Source organism: Desmodus rotundus, chromosome 1 (genome assembly GCF_022682495.2).
Source record: "Desmodus rotundus isolate HL8 chromosome 1, HLdesRot8A.1, whole genome shotgun sequence".
Taxonomy (NCBI): Eukaryota; Metazoa; Chordata; class Mammalia; order Chiroptera; family Phyllostomidae; genus Desmodus; species Desmodus rotundus.
In genome coordinates this window covers 199,853,896-199,872,365 of record NC_071387.1, presented here as the reverse complement: position 1 = coordinate 199,872,365, position 18,470 = coordinate 199,853,896, and the positions used below count along the sequence as shown (strand labels likewise).

Below are 18,470 nucleotides of genomic sequence, written 5' to 3'. Positions count from 1 at the left end.
CACCTTGTGCTGCCGCTAACCAGCTTGGTGATCTTAAATTAATTCACCATTTTAGGCTGGCTTTGTCATTGATAAGATGAGCATTTTAACCAGAAAAGATCTAAAGTCCCTTCTGGCTCAGCCTGTCTTTGCTTTTTCACAGTCTTGTCTCATCATGGTCTTCGTGCCATTGTGTTTTGGAGGAAGGTTTTGCCTTTCTCGTCTATTTGCATGTGGCATTTCTGAATATCGCACCTTTCCTGGCATCTCTCAGTCTTCATTCCTGTATGAAAACTCAAGAGTCATTCATTCCTCACCTACTGTCAGCCAGCCCTGTAGCAGGTACTGGGACAGGTACTGGGAGTCAGGCCCTGGGCAGCCCAACGCTTAGAAGATGCCTCAACTGACAAAGAGGACTCATCCCAGCAACACACAGCACTGGCAGAAGTTGGGTCCACTGGAAAGACAAGAGTAGCTGTCCCAGGGTGGGGAGGGGCTTTCCAAGCTCGTGAAGACCCCGACGGGAAAAACCAGGACTTCCCACACTTCACTGACTACATTTCAGAAGAACCATCTTTTTTTCTCCACAAAATTCATTATTGAGATACCTCAGTTTTTAAATCCAAACTAAAGACTGATTTTTTTTAACTAAGAAATAAAATATCCTGACAGACTTATAAATAGAGGATGACAGCTATGGAGGGGGTGGTAGTTAGGGGGTCAGGGGACTGAACAAAAAGGACAAAAGACTCATGGACACAGAGAACAGCAGGGTGATTGTGAGGGGGAGGGGGTATAAGGGAGACGAATGTAATGGGAAAAGTGCAATCACAAGAAGAACTAAAATATCCTATGGATTTTGGTAACTGTAGGTGATTTGTACAAACAGGCGCGTGTGATGGTTAGTTGAGGATCCTAACTCACTTCGCTTTTAGTAGGTGCCTTGTGGAGGTCCACGGCCAAGTTCAGTCTTCATACAAAACCCAGAATGCCTCCATGTGACTTCACACCTGCAAGATACCAGGTACGAGTTAGAGCTTTAAGAAAACCTAAAAGAGGTGGTTCTTCTAGAAAAGGCTAAGTTCACTGTTTCCTCTAGAAGGAGCCACAGATGTCCCCACCTGTCACTGAGCCATCCCATCGCAGATGGCCTGCCCTTTAAATCTTTGGGGCCATCTGAACCCTCTGATTTTCTTCGGTGCCCCTGTATGAATCGGTGTGCATGTGCATGAGACAGGCAGAGACAGAGAGTGACAGCGCAAGGAAGAGACTATCCGTGGCGATAAGTCCCAGGGACAGGGGTATAAATCTACATACACATATATAAATACATGTATCACAAAATAGGATGGTGCACATTAACTTTAAAAATGTTCTGATTTTGACAGTTTCCGTGAACTTTCCACCAAAAAATATCAAGTTGTCATTTTGCTCTTGGGCTAATTAATTTTTCTCTCTCTCCAAAATTTTAGTCTGCAGGTTAGACTAAAATTTATATTCACAGGTTAGAAACTGTGAAACTAATAGATAGTCAGGAGGGACCCACAAAGAAGAGAAGTAGAGGAGATGAGTCTAATAATCATGGACATGACCATCACCAGCACTCATTTTTTTAATTCTAAAAAACATGCAGCAAAATAAAAAAATTTTTAAACCTGACTTAACTACTTCAGACATTTACTTTCAAAGTCTTTTTTTTTTCACAGCTAAAATCCACTCAGAGCCGAGGGTTTCCATTGAGAGGTAGAAATTGTCCGCTCCCTCCTTCATGTTCGATCTAGAAAGGGACCAAAGGGCCACATTAATGACATCCCCTTCCTGAAAGGAAGGACTGGGTGCCCTGCATGGAAGACCCACTAGCACATGGGGTGGCAGCCTTACCCTGGGTCAGTAGAGACCGAGGTGTTGCTATAGTGACCTGCTGCTGTGAGAAAGTGGAGGCAGGGAGAAGGAAGGTTTCTGATGCTGAGCTGTTCTCTGTCCGCAGTCTCTTCCCTATCACCGTGTCCTGGAGATCCACAAGCAACACCTTTCTCCCGTGCTGACGGCCTACTTCTCCGAGCCTTTGCTGCTCCACCAGGGGCATGGGGAGTGGCTCTTTGATTATGAGGGAAACAGATACCTGGATTTCTTTTCTGGGATTGTCACCGTCAGTGTTGGTCACTGCCACCCGTGAGTATCCTTAGAATCCTGGGGTTTTCACTCCAGAAGGATGTATGGGAAAAAGGCTAACAGTCATGTTAGTGATTTGGGACCTCTCTCTCCTTAGGCATACCCCAGATTAGGGTGGACGCGCACCCTGCTATTTCCTGGGCAACAAAAAATCTTACCACTGCACTTTTTTTCTTGACCAGGCAAGTTTTAGTCTTTCTCATAGCACACGCAGTGTGGGGTATACTGTGTAATCGGACTCTTGGTGTGTACACGTGTCACTGTGCTGTGTCACTGATCACAGCTTCCAAAGAGAGGAAAGTCACTGAGGGGGAAAAGGCAGAAAGAAGAGAAAGGCAGGCAGTTCTCACAGAGCACAGGGGCTGGTGCGTGGGGCGAGGGATGAAGACAGATGACAAATCTTTCCCAGCCTGAGGATCTCTGTCCCATGAATGAGGGAAGAAAGGACAGTAAGACAAAGATGTAACATGGCTGGAAATTCACATGAAGAGCATATGGATCCTGTGACCTTGAGTTCTGTGCTAGCTTGGTGACCCCCCACCCACACCAATGCCCTCACAGGCCTTTCTGTGGTCCTTCCGGGTTCGGTCCAGCCATCTCACTTTAATGTCTGGCTCCTCTTGCCTTTAATAATCTGGCCAAAAAAATGCACATTAAGTGGGACAAAAATAAAGTAGCAAGTCTAAATAAATGGAATAGGTCTGGGCCCTTCTGTCAAAGTACAGGTGAGGGCTGCTCTCTGCCAGCAGCTGTCGGCAGTGAGGAGTGAGTTCCAACCCTGGGGTCCAGCCTTCGCCTTCTCCCGTACCCTTCTCCTTTCCATTTCCATCTTCAGGGAGCAGTAGTCCTATGTGAGATCCAAGGAGAATGCAAAACAAATTTCCAGTGAAATTTAAAACATAGAACAGTCCTGGACTGGTAGTTCAATGGGTTAGAGTATTGTCCCAATTCTCCAAGGTTGAGGATGTGAGGGCGATCTGGCTGTGACACCTGTCACCCCATTGATTGCCAGGGTTAATTCGGCTGATGTGGCTGGCTAGGCGGGTGTCCCCTTCCTCCCTCACTGATCTATGTGCGTCCCTCCCGAAGCTGCACACTCAGTCGAAGAGGATGACCTTGCCAACTAGAGGAGAGGACCAGTCTTCAGTCAAGGGTATACGAGTAGCTGTGCTCCCCTGCTAGTCCTCCAAACAAGCTCTCAAGGTCCAATTCTCCAAGGTCGAGGGTTCAATCCCCAGTCAGGGCACAACAAATAAATGCATAATTGGGAAAACAAATCAATGTTTCTCTCTCTCTCCCTCTCTTTCCAAAATTCAATCAATCAATCAATAAGAAATCTTTAAAAAATAAAACAGGGCAAACACACATGAAAGAAGTAGAGAAAAATGAGGTAGAAACTTCTGGTCAAGATGGAGGTGTAGGTAGACACACTGTGCCTCCTCGCACAACCAAAAGGAAGACAACAACAATTTAAAAACAAAAAACAACCAGAACTGACAGAAAATTGAACTGTATGGAAGTCCGACAACCAAGGAGATAAAGAAGACACACTCACCCAGACCAGTAGGAGGGGTGGAGACAGCAGCGAAGAGGACTTGCAGCAAGGTGGTGGCTGGTGGATCCAGCGAGGTGACAGATTGTGGAGCGGAGCAGGCCAGGCTGCAGCTGGCCGGTGAGGCAGCAGCTGGTGGACAGGGTGACAGACCCCGCAACCCAGAGTTCCAGCTCCAGGAAATAAAGCCTCAAACCTCTGATTGAAAACACCTGTGGGGGTTGGGGCGGCAGCAGGAGAAACTCCCAGCCTCACAGGAGAGTTTGTTGGAGAGACCCACAGGGGCCTAGAGCGTATATAAGCCCACCCACTCAGGAATCAGCACCAGAAGGGCCCACTTTGCTTGTGGGTAGCAGAGGGAGTGATTGACAGCTGGCAGAGAGTGGAGCAAGTGCCATTACTCCCTTTTGGACCCTGCCCCCACATACAGCCTCACAGCGCAGGTAGGTGGGCTGCCCTGCCCTGGTGGACACCTAAGGCTCCTCCCCTTTACATAACAGGTGCGCCAAGACAAAAATAATGGCCCAAATGAAAGAACAGATCAAAGCTCAAGAAAAAATACAACTAAGCAATGAAGAGATAGCCAACCTATCAGATGCACAGTTCAAAACACTGGTAATCAGGATGCTCACAGAATTGGTTGAATTTAGTCACAAATTAGAAGAAAAAGTGAAGGCTATGCTAAGAGAAACAAAGGAAAAGGTACAGGGAACCAATAGTGATGCAAAGGAAACTGGGGATCAAATCAACGGTGTGGACCAGAAGGAAGAAAGAAACATCCAACCAGAAAAGAATGAAGAAACAAGAATTCAGAAAAATGAGGAGAGGCTTAGGAACCTCCAGGACATCTTTAAATGTTCCAATATCCGAATTATAGGGGTGCCAGAAGGAGAAGAGGAAGAACACAAAATTGAAAACTTATTTGAACAAATAATGAAGGAGAACTTCCCTCATCTGGCAAAGAAAATAGACTTCCAGGAAGTCCAGGAAGCTCAGAGAGTCCCAAAGAAGCTGGACCCAAGGAGGAACACACCAAGGCACATTATAATTACATTAGCCAAGATTAAACAGAAGGAGAGAATCTTAGAAGCAACAAGAGAAAGGGACACAGTTACCTATAAAGGAGTTCCCATAAGACTGTCAGCTGATTTCTCCAAAGAGACCTCACGGGCAAGAAGGGGCTGGGAAGAAGTATTCCAAGTCATGAAAGGCAAGGACCTACATCCAAGATTGCTCTATCCAGCAAAGCTATCATTTAGAATGGAAGGGAAGATAAAGTGCTTCTCAGATAAGGTCAAGTTAAAGAAGTTCATCATCACCAAGCCCTTATTATATGAAATGTTAAAGGGATTTATCTAAGAAAAAAGAAGATAAAAAATATGAACATTAAAAATGACAGCAAACTCACAGTTATTAACAACCACACCTAAAACAAAAACAAAAGCAAACTAAGCAAACTACTAGAACAGGAACAGAACCATAGAAATGGAGATCACATGGAGGGTTATCAACAGGGGAGTGGGAGGGGGAGAGAGGGGTAAAGGTACAGAGAATAAGTAGCATAGATGATAGGTGGAAAATAGACAGGGGGAGGGTAAGAATAGTCTAGGAAATGTAGAAGCCAAAGAACTTATAAGTATGACCCATGGACATGAACTAAAGGGGGGGAATGTGGGAGGGAGGGGGTGGGCAGGATGCAGTGAAGGGGGGAAATGGGACAACTGTAATAGCATAATCAATAAAATATATTTAAAAAGAAAAAAGAAAATAATAATAATTTTTTAAATGAGGTAGAGAAAATTTTTTAACACTTTCATCAAACCCTCCCAATAATGATTGTTCCTGTAGACTGACTGTTCCCATTGGCCTTCACGACCTCTGTGCATCTCCTCATCGACAGCACAGGCTCTTTCCTTAGCACCCTGCTCTTCCCTCTCTATTCCCTTCATGCCTTATTACTTCCCCCATATAACAGGCCCCACCTTATGTGCCTACGTCTGGTTATTTAATTGCTACATTTTCAGCAGCCTTACCCAACTCTATTTCTTCAGCCTTGGACCCTCACCAAGCTATGATAATAACTCTAGTAAACCAGAATGGAAATCAGATGACATATTTCCCCTGCCCCATGATATTCTATTATTGGCTGAAACTCAACATTACCAGGACTAAATCCACCATGTGCTCCACAATACTGTTTCAATTCACATGCTCATTTCTATTCACGTGAGTCAACTATTATACAGAAGTTCCCTGCTATGAGCTGGGTAGCTGGACAACTGGCTGCATTTCTCAGTGGATCCTGGCTTTTTCCCTATGTTACAAGCAAGAATGCTGATGTCATCATTGACTCTTCCCTGCCTTACATTCCCTATAACCACAGAGGTCCTGTTTTCCCTCATTGAATGCCTCTCCTACCATCCCCTCTCCTCTTCCCACACCTAGGAGGCCACCTTGCCCTCCTAGCCGGCCTCACCAGTACCAGTCCTCCCCCTCCATTCTACCCTCAGATGGCTCTCAGATTTATTTTGCTAAACAATGCTTTTTCCAAGTGTCTCTGTTGTCTAAGAGTTTACACAATGAGATACCACCTCACACTGGTCAGAATAGCCATCATTAACAAATCAACAAACAATAAGTGCTGGTGAGGATACGGAGAAAAGGGAACCCTAGTGCACTGTTGGTGGGAATGAAGACTTGTGCAGGTACTATGGAAAACAGTATGGAATTTTCTCAAAAAAACTAAACATAGAACTGCCTTTGCCCAGCAATTCCACTGCTGAGATTATACCCTAAGAATCCTGAAACACCAATTCAAAAGAACCTATGCACCCTTACATTTATAGCAGTACTATCTACAATAGCCAAGTGCTGCAATAGCCTAAGTGCCCATCAGTAAATGAGTGGATCAAAAAACTGTGGGACATTTACACAATGGAATACTACACAGCAGAAAGAAAGAAGGAACTCCTATCTTTTACGACAGCATGGGTGGAACTGGAGAATATTATGCTAAGCGAAATAAGCCAGTTGATGAAATACAAACACCATGTGATCTCACCTATAAGAGGAGCCTAATCAACAAAAACAAACTAATGAGCACAATAGAACCAGAGGCATGGAAACGTGGAGCAGACCGACAGCTGCCAGAGGGGAGGGGGGAGGGGGATAATGGTGGAAAGAAGGGGAAGGGGCTAGTCAAAGAAAACATATCAATGACCCACAGACACAGACAGCAGTGTGGGGACTGACTGTGGGAATGGGGGGATGGACTGGGCAGAGGAGGGCAAAGGGAGAAAAGCCAAGACAACTGTAATAGAACAACAATATAATATTTTTTAGAATAAATATAATAGAACAAACAAAAGAGTTTATTGACACGCCACAATTTTCTAACTGGAGTTCCGTGCAACACTGGTCACAGAAGAGGCGTGTTGGCAAAAGCCCTGCAAACAAACAAGCCTGGGAAGCACTTTAAAGTGCACCTCCTCCTGGGGAGAGCGGGGAGCGCACGAGATGGTAAAGGTCCCGAAAAGTACTGCAGTCAAGAAATCGGTTCGATCTGGCATTTCACAAAGTCGTTTAACCACTGAACTGAGTTTATGATGTGACAGTTATTAATAACCAGCAGATCGAAGTGTAACAAACCTCAGTCGTCCTTAGATCAAGATCAGACGTCTGGACCTGGCTTCTCGGGGCTCTCCAAGCCCGGGGCCTACACATCCGTCTGCCGGAGTTCCTAGATCCCTCGGCATGAACCTTCCTTCACAGAGTGCGTTCACAGCCACACGAAGTTCATGTACCCCACTACTAAGGCCCAGAGAGTGGCACTTCCTTTGAAGGAAAAAATACTGATCTGTGTACATGAGCTTGATGGGCCTACAGTCCTTTAGAAAAATAAGACACCCAGGCTTACATCTAGTTGCCCCTGGTATCCAAACTATGTAAAGTGTAATTAGTAAGAAAATCTAGTTAGAAGAAATTTGAAGTCCAAACTTCCTCCTGAACTAGAAACTTCTTTCCTAAAATCCTTATGAGATACTCATTTATTCTCCTTCATTGCCTTTTGAGTCAGCACATCCCATTGCCAGACCCCTGCGGTGGTTAGAGAGCTTTCTCATGAGTTTCTCTGGAAAGTCTGTGTTCAACGGCCGGTGTGTGTGTGTTGGGACGGGCGTACCTGCCTGCAGTGTGGATAACCCTGCTCTCCTGTCTGTCCAGGAAGGTAAACGCAGCGGCACAAAAGCAGCTTGGGCGCCTGTGGCACACAAGCACCCTCTTCTTCCATCCACCAAGCCATGAATATGCAGAGAAGCTTTCAGCGCTTCTTCCTGACCCTCTAAAGGTATAATGCTCCCAGCTCAAAGGGATGGGAGTCCTAGGAAGCAGGAATACGGGCAGGAGTTTGGTGTGTGCATTGAACAGCTGAAATAGTGAGCTAATAGCTATATCTGAAAGTAATCAAGAGGAAAGGAATTCGCAAATCGCTGGGGAAACCAGCTATTGTTCATTTCATCAGCACCAAGTCTCTAGTTGCTATCCTCCCCCCCACGCCTTTGCAGGAACCACTCGGCAGGAGCGGCACCCCCCTGACTCCCTCCTTTGTGTTCCCCAAGAGGTTTTCATCTCTTTGTTTCACAAAGAAATGTTCTCTGCTGTGCAAAGAACAGAGCCATTTTTAAGTAAAATAGATACACCATTCAGTTCATTTAGTCTAAAAGGCACTTAGATACTTTTTTGCTAAATGAGATTTTTTTTTCTGCATCTGCAATGACTGAATTTTTTTAACTGAATTGAGATGTCAAAATGTCGGCCAGGATTTACATTTAGGGATTCAATGAATTAATGTATATGTAGTACCCAGAACAGCACCTCGTGTTAACTATTATTATTATTTTACTACATTACCTGGACGCTCTATGTACTCCGGTACCTAGAGAAGATAAAGACAGTCAGAACAGCTGCAGCCTGAGCTCAGCACAGTCATGTTTCCGGAAGAGCAGAAGGACACAGCGCAAGCCTCCCGGTCCCGAGCTGGAGGCCCCAGGCCCTTTACTTCTCCCCTTTCTCTCCGCCAAGGTGAACTGCATTTTTTTGGTTTCCTTGTTTTTTCAACTTTCACACACACTGAACTTACAGGCTGGGCTGTCCTTGGGGCTGCGGGATCAGGGAGCCTGCCTCGTTCCAGGCCTTCAGACCAGGTGCAGTGGTTCAGGTTCAGCAGCCGCTGCGCCACTCACCACTGCATACGCTTCAGCAAGCCTCCCCTCTTAGCATTTTGCAGAGCAGCGAATAAAGCCAGTGAAAGTCCAGAACGTTTCACAGCTGGGACCATCCCTGAGCCATTGTTGTATCTGTAGCACCTGGCCGCTGCTCAATGCAAAGCTGTAGAATTAGCATAGTAATTAAATATGGCGACTGGCGGTCTGAAGGTGAGTTTCAGTAATGATCAGCAGCTGGGAGACACAGCCTTTAGCAAGTTTGAATCAACAGGATAATAAGAAAGTAAACCAAAGTATGAGGCCATGTGCCTGTGTTTTCCCTCCAGGTCATTTTCTTGACGAACAGTGGCTCGGAGGCCAACGACCTAGCCATGCTGATGGCCAGAGCGCACTCCAAGAACACGGACATCATCTCTTTCAGGTGACCACACCTCGGAGTGCCCGACTTTAACAACATCGACTCACCCAGGACTAAATGTCTGTCTTTAAAATATGCCCGGGCGGGGGGCTTTCCCAGGGGTCTGTTTCTGATTTTAGGTTTTGAGAAAAGATCAGTCAAATGAATTGTATGACGGGATGACCACATCCAAATTAACCTGGTCCCAGGTAGGGGTGTCCCTGCATGGAGCAGGGACAAACAGCATGGAGTCCTTAGTTGTGTCATAGATCTCCTGTGGAATTAAAGGTCACATCACGGCTTTCTGACTTTGGAGATGTGCTTTGACTGTGACGTATGCCAGGTGGAGAATTACTGGCCACCATTCAGAGAAGCTCAGGCTCTCCCGCAGGACCCTGGCCCCACTTAATCTCGGCTTAGGCGAAGCCGTCAGCTGTATCAGGTCTTCCCTTTCATTCTTTTTTTAGTTCAAAAGATGCATATGTAACCCTGCATCTTTCTGCTCCTATGGGTGGCTTTTGAGAATCAATCATTTAATAGATAAATTATAATCCTTTGATGGCTACGTTAGTAGCATTCAAAATAATAGAAAACTAAGAGTTTTGCTTACAGTTGCCTCCCTCGGGTAATTTTATATAGCACACTTAAGCACTCTTATAATAAGGTTTATGTGAAAGACAGGAGTGAGTTATAGTAAAAGCTGATGGAATGAAAAACCATTCCCGTTCTTTCACCTACATGTCCATAATTTCTGTCTAGATTTGAGAGATGTTTTGATTTCCACAAAATTTAATTGCCAAAGCACATCCATTTAAACGCACATGTAGTGACTGCAGACATGAACAAGCATTTGCTCTCAGAGATACTATAAAGAATTGTGATTGACATTTTACCTAAGTAAACATCACAGAAGATGTGTGTCCAGGTAAGTATTTAGTCTAGTCAAGCAGTCACGGTGCCCTAGGATTCAACACATGCTTGTGCCTCCTCTTCCAAGATATGTGATCATCCTATCACACAGCCTTAATACAATGCATAGCCCTAAATCTGCAATTTGAGTGATTTTGATTTGGAAAAAAAATGGTTAAACTCATCTGAAACCAAAATTGGTGACTAGGATGGTTTATACTAAATAAGACTGTTTCTGGTTCAAAAAGAAGCAAGACCCGTGTTTCTTCTGTACCAAGTAAGGTGGCTTTTAAGGAACGTAAAGAGGAGCCCCCCAAGGTGTGGAGCAACAGCAGGAAGAAATAGCTGGCTTCTGAAGGTGACTAGTTTGAAGACACTGACTGTGTCATCTCTGACGTGTTGCTCCAAGATGAGTCTCACTACTTCAGAGTAACCGAGTAGGGCAGGTGTTGAGGTCAGAGTTCTTGGCTAGATGGTCTCCAATTTCTTCCACAATTTCAAATCTATGACACCTCAGGAAAGACAAATAAGTCAATTCGCCTGACACAGGATTAGAAGATTTCTCAGAAACTATAGGAGTTCCACATTAACAGTGTTCCATTTCATCTCCATGGCCTTCGCGGGTTTTCTCTGTTTCTCTGTTGTTCCACGGGCCAGAGATCAAACAGCAATGAACTAAACTCCATCCTCCCTGTTTTTCCTCCACAGAGGAGCCTACCACGGATGCAGTCCTTACACCCTTGGCTTATCAAACGTAGGGCAGTTCAAGATGACTCTCCCCAGTGGGTCGGGCTGCCGATCAGTGAGTTTGGAGATTTTTGTCTTATTTCTCTAAAGGCTGCTGGGTGTGTGGAACAGTTGATCAGATTTTCCAGGTATTAGCATTAGCAAGTAATATAAAGTTTATCATTAACCAGGAGCCCAATTTGACTTAATTGTATTGAAGACTATTTCGGGGAAATGTTTCTTAGAAAGGCCTGCAAGTCTGAGTAATAATTAATAATAGGGTTTTTTAAATTTTGTTTTGCTCTTAAATACAATCAAGTAAATTGCAATAAACACATTGAAATTAGTTCTCAAAGCTTTGAATGCATGAAATTTCTATACAGTCATCCTTGTACCCACCTTTTCAGCACCAGATACCTAATTATTCTTATTCTTTCAGATGCCCTTACCCACCAACCGCCTGAGCGAGTTGTTACCAGGCTGACACTGAAATCAGTTTCCTTTGTAGAGTGCCTACACAACGATTTCTAAGAAAAAATTATCTCTTCAAAGCAGAAAATTAGATTTTCATCCTAAGTGGGAGAGAAATCTCAGGATCAAATTAAGAAATGCTCATGCCTTGATGAGTACCATATGCTCCCCCAAAGTGCTTGTCTTCAGTTCGTGCTCTGACAAACTTCCTCTTCTGTCATCTGCAGACAATGTGCCCAGATGTTTTCCGCGGCCCTTGGGGAGGAAGCCACTGTCGGGATTCTCCAGTGCAAACGATAAGGAAATGCAGCTGTGCCCCAGGTCCCACCGGGCAGGGAGGGAGGTACCTGGGGGAAGGGCAGGAGGGGTCAGAACCTGGAGAAAGGCACTCCTGAGTGAACAGATTTGGGAAAGTGGGGAAGGAAAAAGCCAAGGGAAACAAAATTGGAAAGCACCCCCCCGTGGAACCAGGCCTACCACCATGGTCCTGCCTGGCTGTTAGGAAAAGCATTTCATGCTATCAGAGCTAAGCTAAAAGCAGGCTGTCCCTGGGTAGTTGATTAAAGAAGCTCCATTACCTCTATTAGCAATAGCTCGGCTAGTGATCTTCCAAGGAAACAAAGTTGGTGGAATTATTTACCAATTTCCAATAGAAGGAAGGGAGAGGAAAAAGAATACTTTTAGAACTCTCAAAACGCCAGTCAAAAAGCTCCCCCAGGGACTCAGGCTGCCAGTCAAAATGAGAGCATCTGTCAAAACCTAAGGCCATTCCCACGGGCTGCTGACATCTCTTGCAAATGGTCAGAAGGCATTCTCCCAAGGAAAGTTTCTACTTATCAATTGCATTTTTATTTGCATCCTGCACATGAGGGCAAAGAGGCATGGAAATGATGTCTGTTCTCTGCTAATCACTGAGCACCCCCTTGCATTTGCCGTTATAGCTCTGAACCTTTTGAATAGCTGCTCCTAAGTGGCGCTGAAGGAAAGAATTAGATGCTCCAGCAAAATGATCTCTAATAGAATAGTAAGTGTCACTGGCTTGACAGGAAGAAGGTAAATGGAAGTCTTTAAGAGCAGTTTTGAAAAGAAGAAAATTCACAGTCATCTTAAAATTCAGATGGGATGATGGCAAATGGAGATGGACAGATGCAAGAATGAGCATCGGACCAAGATGTCATGGTCACAGAACTTAAAACCATAAGGAAGTTTATAGATGTCATTCAAACTCTCTAGAGGAAGAAACTGAAGTCCACACCTAGAAAGCAAGAGACCTAGGACTTGACCCCAAGTCTTCTGACCCGAAACTTATGACCACCCTAGTTCACACTGATGTCCCAGAAAGATGAACTCAGGCTTAAAAATAACTCCTGTGCTGCTGGCCAGGGTTGAAGAAACATGTGGGTCCCACTCCCACCCCTACCATGGTTCAGCTAGGAGAAGAAAGCTCTATCTTTGGTTCCATTTTCTCACTTACAAGTTGGAGACAAGAATACCTGCCTCCCTGACCTCTTATCCCAAGGCATCATGAGATCAAGGCAGGAGAGCTCTGTGTAGAGGAAGGCAGATAACAGCAATGCCAAGTACAGCTATACCTGTACATCTCATCTATGTGGCGTCGAGAACCCCACTCCCTGGGGTGCACCTCACAGACCTGGGTGTGACTGCAAAACCACCCGCATGGAGCCAAGTGGGCAGAGCACTCAAGAGATGGTCATTTCCTTCCCTCCCTGCTGTGTCCCCTTCTCTCTCCATCCTCTCTGCCTCCTCCCTCTTTGAAGCCTTCTCCTCTGCCTTAGGCCAACTGGAAAACACCAGAACCCAGTGGCCAGCCTCTAGTGGCAACTGGAGGCTAGATGATAATGACCGATGTTCATTTCTGCCTCTCTGAACTGTTGCCTCTGGCAGAGCTGAAGTCAGCTATTTTCTTAACTCAGATTTCCAGGAGGCAATGCTGATACTATATCTTGAAACAGAATTGGAATACAAAAAGGGACTTCACCCTCCTCTAGTGCTTTGAGGACCTCGGAAGTGTTTGGTCTTTGCTGTAAAAAGGCTCATTCATATACGTTTACCGAAGCATTCCAATATCTAAAGTACTTTGGGCGCAGAAGGTTGCCCTTGCCAGGGTCCTCTTAGGCTTCCCTCAGGTGCCAATCCTGGTAGAAGTTTTTTCACCTCACCCTGGCGCCATCGCTGCCCACCTAGGCTTAAGCAGTGGTCCATTCTGTGAGCCTAAAAGAGATGGCTGTGTGGTAGATTTCACTCTCTCCCATCACACCTTCCTCAGGAACTTTTCTTGCCAAGTGTTCATGCCAGGCCCTGAATTTCAGATTTAACCTGTGATGAAACTCACCTCTCCACACCCACAGCCCCCACGGTGTTCCCAACCTGGTAGTGATCATGTGATTCTTCACCTTTTGCAAAGTAGATTTCCTTTTCCTTAATTTTTTTTCTTCCTTGACTCCTCACTCTGCTTAACTCTTCCTACACCACTGGCTAAAATAAGAACACTTCCTTCCCTATTCTGTTGCTTGGATAGTATCCAGCAGAGCATCACTCTCTACCACCTGGATGTTGTCATGGTGACGCCACTGCACCAGGTCTCTCTCCAGAGGCAGCCTGACCTGGGGCTACAGCAATGAGCCAAGAAAGGAAAAGTGAAATGAAGTAGGATGCTGACGAACAGTGGAGGACCCTTCTCATTGTAGAAGTGTGGGCAGTGGGAGGAGATCACGACAGGCCAAGCACAGAGTCAGGCAGAACCTTCTCTGGGTTTGATTTTGTCCAAATGGTAGCCTTTGGAGTTGGTTTTGCTCTACCCTTCGATTTCTCTAGTTATAAATGGGCTTGCTAAGTTTCCAAATTACGTACATCTTTTGAACATATGTCTAATCCATTCATTAGGGTCATCCTAGACTGTTTTCTCTTCCTTTCTTAAAAATAGAAAATTTCATTTTGGGGGGGGGAGTGGGGGGGATGGAGACAACAGTCAATCTCTATTTCTAGAAGCATAGATTTATCTGTCAGCTTTATCCTGCCTGTCAAACAATGTAACCGATGCTAAAAATGTGCGTTCTGCATTCGATTATCCTTTTCATTACTTCCTTCTTCCTACACCCCAACCCCCAACTCTAACTGATCAAAGGTATCAGGGACAGCAAGCTTTCTCGAACATCACTCGTAGCCTAAAAATAAGTTTGGGGCCAGGTAGAGGTTTTAAGGAAGAGCTGGAGTATAAGATTTGCACTTCCGTCTTGAGGGTTTCTATTCTTTGTCTCTAGCCTTCAGGAGGCGGGGCTACAGCCAGGCCTCTAAGTGTGAGGATGGTAAGAGGTGAGTCGTCTCCCAGACCACTTCCACCACCACTTCCAGTCACATCCACAGCTCCCTCATGGGCCCTCCTGCTGTTCATGGATATGGGTTCACGTTCAAAGACTCTGTGGTGCTGTTGAGAACCAAGTTACAGGTGTGAATAAAGATTCTGAAGGTTCAGCATGTATGGGCCCAGCCAGTCTGGGACCCTCGCTGTTTCATAGGACAGAGCTTCCTCTCCTTTGCTACAATGGATGACCGTTGTCTGGCTGCAGCACCTTCCTCTTTAGACTGATTTCTAATTGTTCTATAAACATATTAACTAACTCTAAAGACAGAGGCACTTGGTAGCTTTAAAATTGTGTATCAACTGAAGTGTCAATAAAAGGTAAATAGAGTTATTTTCGAATAGATTAAATCCACACCCCAATTACATTTGAATCAAATCTATCCAGGTGAGAGGACAGGTATCCGTGGGTGAAACAGTGCTCTACACCAGACTCAATGGCACTTCTGGGCATTCCTTCACCATCTCTGAGCAAACGCAGTGGTTTGCTTACACCTTTGTGGCCACCGTAGTGCGCTTGAGCCAGAGTACAAGTCATTCTGCCAGAACATTCCCCCTTCCGAAATCGATATCCGCACATCCTGTTTACTGCGCTGTGAGGGAGTCCAGTCAATTTACTCATCCTGTTTGCTTTTTTTCCTGTGTTTTTCCCCACTCTTCTAGATGCCATTTTCCCATCTCCAAATACTGCGCTTTGTTTGTTATTTGCAGACTGCTGCCAAGCTAAAGAGCAGTATATCGAACAGTTCAAAGATACTCTGAACACGTGTGTGGCCAAATCAATCGCTGGGTTTTTTGCAGAGCCAATTCAAGTGAGTATATTAGCCTGAAGCACCGACTGAGTTTTAAGTCACCAGAGTTCTGATGCATGCATTCTAGAGGGTTTTTACGTTATCTAACCATTGCTGTGTTCCTCTCCAAATTCAATTCATTTTCTCAGCCCCCTTGGAAAAAAAGAGAGCCCCTGATTTTCAATTGACTTGTAAAAATACCATCTTCCAAATTCCTGGGCTGAGCAAGTAGACAGATGAAACTGTTAGATTCCTAGTATTCTGAAGAGAAGGAAACCCCAGCCGTTTTTAGTTACTTAATACCCACCCCATCAAGGGAAGCCTTTCTACAAAGTGGAGCAAAAGTACATTTACAGTTGTTCTTATGGAAAATAATATAATAACTAATTAATGAGTAATAATAAGTAAGAATAAATTCTGTTTTGTGTACTTATAACTGTAAACCTACTTTTGCCCCACCCTGTATAATCTTACTAAATCCCCTTAGCCTACTTTCGTTCTAATCTCAGAAAAGCACACATTTGCATTCTTTTCTCAGAAAGCGTGGTGTAAGGGTAATGGGTCTCTCTTTTAACCCATAGTTGAAATAATTCTAGAGACTGTTTAAAAATTGCTGGAACTGCAATTCCAGTCCAAATAGCAGAGTAGGTACACGCTGTGCTCGCTTCCGCCCATGACCACGTTACAATTACACTAAACTACAGAACAATGGACCTGGAGAAGCAGCTGAAGCCTAGCTGACAGAAGTTGCTACAACTAAGGATATAAAGAAGACAACACGTCGAGACTGAAAAAAAATGTATTTTGAGTATAAAAAATTTTAGTATTACTAATGCTGATATCCTATCTTTTTTTAAAATGCTTTCAAGTGGCTGTGCTGTTATGATAGGTCTTCTTGGTTTGGTCTTCTGCAGGGGGTGAACGGGGTCGTCCAGTACCCAAAGGGGTTTCTGAAGGAAGCCTTTGAGCTGGTGCGAGAGCAGGGAGGCGTGTGCATCGCAGACGAAGTAAGTGGCCATGGACTAGTGCAGAGCTTTGCATCTGGGACAGCAAGGGCACAGGGGGGACCTCTCTAAGTGCTCCCCTGTATTCCAGGCAGAAAACATCTAGGAAGGAAGTTCCAGGATGTGGGCACAAGTTAATGAAGCTTTTGCTGGTTGACTGGTTGGTTTACTAGTGGATTAGTAGGTCTGTTTAACAAATACAGACAGCAGAACTTCAACATGCAAATTGAAGTTCATCACATAAGTTGCTAACAGGCATAGGTAATACTGCCACCACTCAAAATATTTTTAAATTCCTATTTGAAGATTCATCATGGGCCACTTAAAAACCACATTAAAAATAGAATCTCATAAACAAGTCTTCATCAAGTAATTTTTACCAAAATAGTATTAACCAGCATGGCAGAATTCACCTTACCTTAATAACAAAACTTGTTTAGAAATGATATTTAAAAAAGAAAAAAAATCAGCCTCTAAGTTAGAAGAGGGCCACCACTGCCCTGGTGGGCGTGGCTCAGTTGGTTGGAGGTCCTCCCATAACCGAAGGGTTGCAGGTTCCATCCACAGTCAGGGTACATACTTAGGTGGTGGATTTGAGCCCCAGCCCTCGGGTGGTACAAGAGACAACCAACCGATGCTTCTCTCTCGCATCAATGTTTCTCTCTCCCTTCCTCTCTCTTTCTAAAAAAGCAATAAAGAAAAATGTCCTCAGTGAGAATTTAAAAAAGAAGAAGAAGAAGAGGGTCACCATTGCAGTTATTCAAAATCTAGTTTCAAAAAAATTCTAAAATACCTTAAGCATTGTTGGAATAGCGTACAGTCCCTCCTAGGGGACAGCTTTAAAAGAAATATTCATTGTCTCAGTGAATGCTCATCTGTGTGTTTTTAGGAGTGATCCATTTACTTACAATCACCCCTCACGTTAGAGTGCAGAAAAGAAAGCAATCCTTTGCCTGCTGAGAACAGTAACAGGGAGCAAAGGCCAGAGGAGGGCAGTCAGTCCCCCGGTAGCACTCCAGACCCATTCATCACGATTCTAGGAGCCATAGCAGTCCCACCAGGAACAGGTGGAGAACTTGGACGTTTCAGACCTGCCATCTTTATCAAACCATTTCCCTCACCTAGACAACCCATAGCAGACATTGGGCTCCCTCTCAAAAAAATTTTTTTGTAGTTTCTACATGTACAGCCTGGCCTCTGTTATCCCCAGGGGGACTGGATGACCAACCCCCTCCCTCAATCCCTGCCCCCACAGTCTACTGCATTCCCAAGGAGGTATGAACCTTTCTCCTCCGTGCCCATCCCCTCTTATGCAACTTGCTCATATAAGTTAAAGGAGCATCAATTAATCAAAGTCTTAGCTGAAGAAAGTTAATCTGTTATTAAAAAGAAGAAGAAAATTATATTCAGCAGGTTTGCAATTAGCCACATCAGTGAAAAGAAAAGCTTTCACCTTTGGAATCAGCAGAAATTGAAGCTGCTGTAGTTGTACTAATTAGAGGGAAGGTAGACTGAATTCAGAGAAAACATGAATTTCAGAATTTTCTAAGATATGTGGTTTTGTCATTCGCAACTACATAATTGGAAACTGACACAAAGTGACCTTACGAAGGACAGTCTTAAAACTCGGTGAAGCTAAGAATGCTGGAACTTTCTGAGCACGGGCTACGTGCCAGGCACTGTTTGTAATGCTTTGCAGGCTGATGCTCGTAACGACTCTGTAAGGCATGGCCCACTGCTATCATTCCCAGTGTATCGATAACTGAGTTGAAGTCCAGTGTGGTTAAATCCCCTGCCGAGGTCATGCAGGCGTAGGGCCAGAGCCAGAACTCAAACCCGGGCTCCTGGACCACACTAACCGCCAGACC

At 44.7% G+C, this 18,470-nt stretch overlaps 1 protein-coding gene across 3 annotated transcripts in view; it reads left to right on the top strand.

The window, feature by feature from the left end:
• AGXT2 (alanine--glyoxylate aminotransferase 2) overlaps positions 1-18,470 on the top strand; it is a 37,374-nt gene that overhangs the window by 5,798 nt on the left and 13,106 nt on the right. For 2 of the 3 annotated variants that reach the window (XM_045186322.2, XM_024578600.3), the window contains exons 2-9: positions 915-1,003; positions 1,967-2,151; positions 7,925-8,048; positions 9,252-9,346; positions 10,940-11,033; positions 11,656-11,749; positions 15,519-15,619; positions 16,513-16,605. In XM_045186322.2, coding sequence (XP_045042257.2) covers positions 915-1,003; positions 1,967-2,151; positions 7,925-8,048; positions 9,252-9,346; positions 10,940-11,033; positions 11,656-11,749; positions 15,519-15,619; positions 16,513-16,605 — 875 coding nt within the window. The remainder of the gene's footprint in view (positions 1-914; positions 1,004-1,966; positions 2,152-7,924; positions 8,049-9,251; positions 9,347-10,939; positions 11,034-11,655; positions 11,750-15,518; positions 15,620-16,512; positions 16,606-18,470) is intronic. The other variant, XM_045186320.2, reaches the window with a different exon arrangement.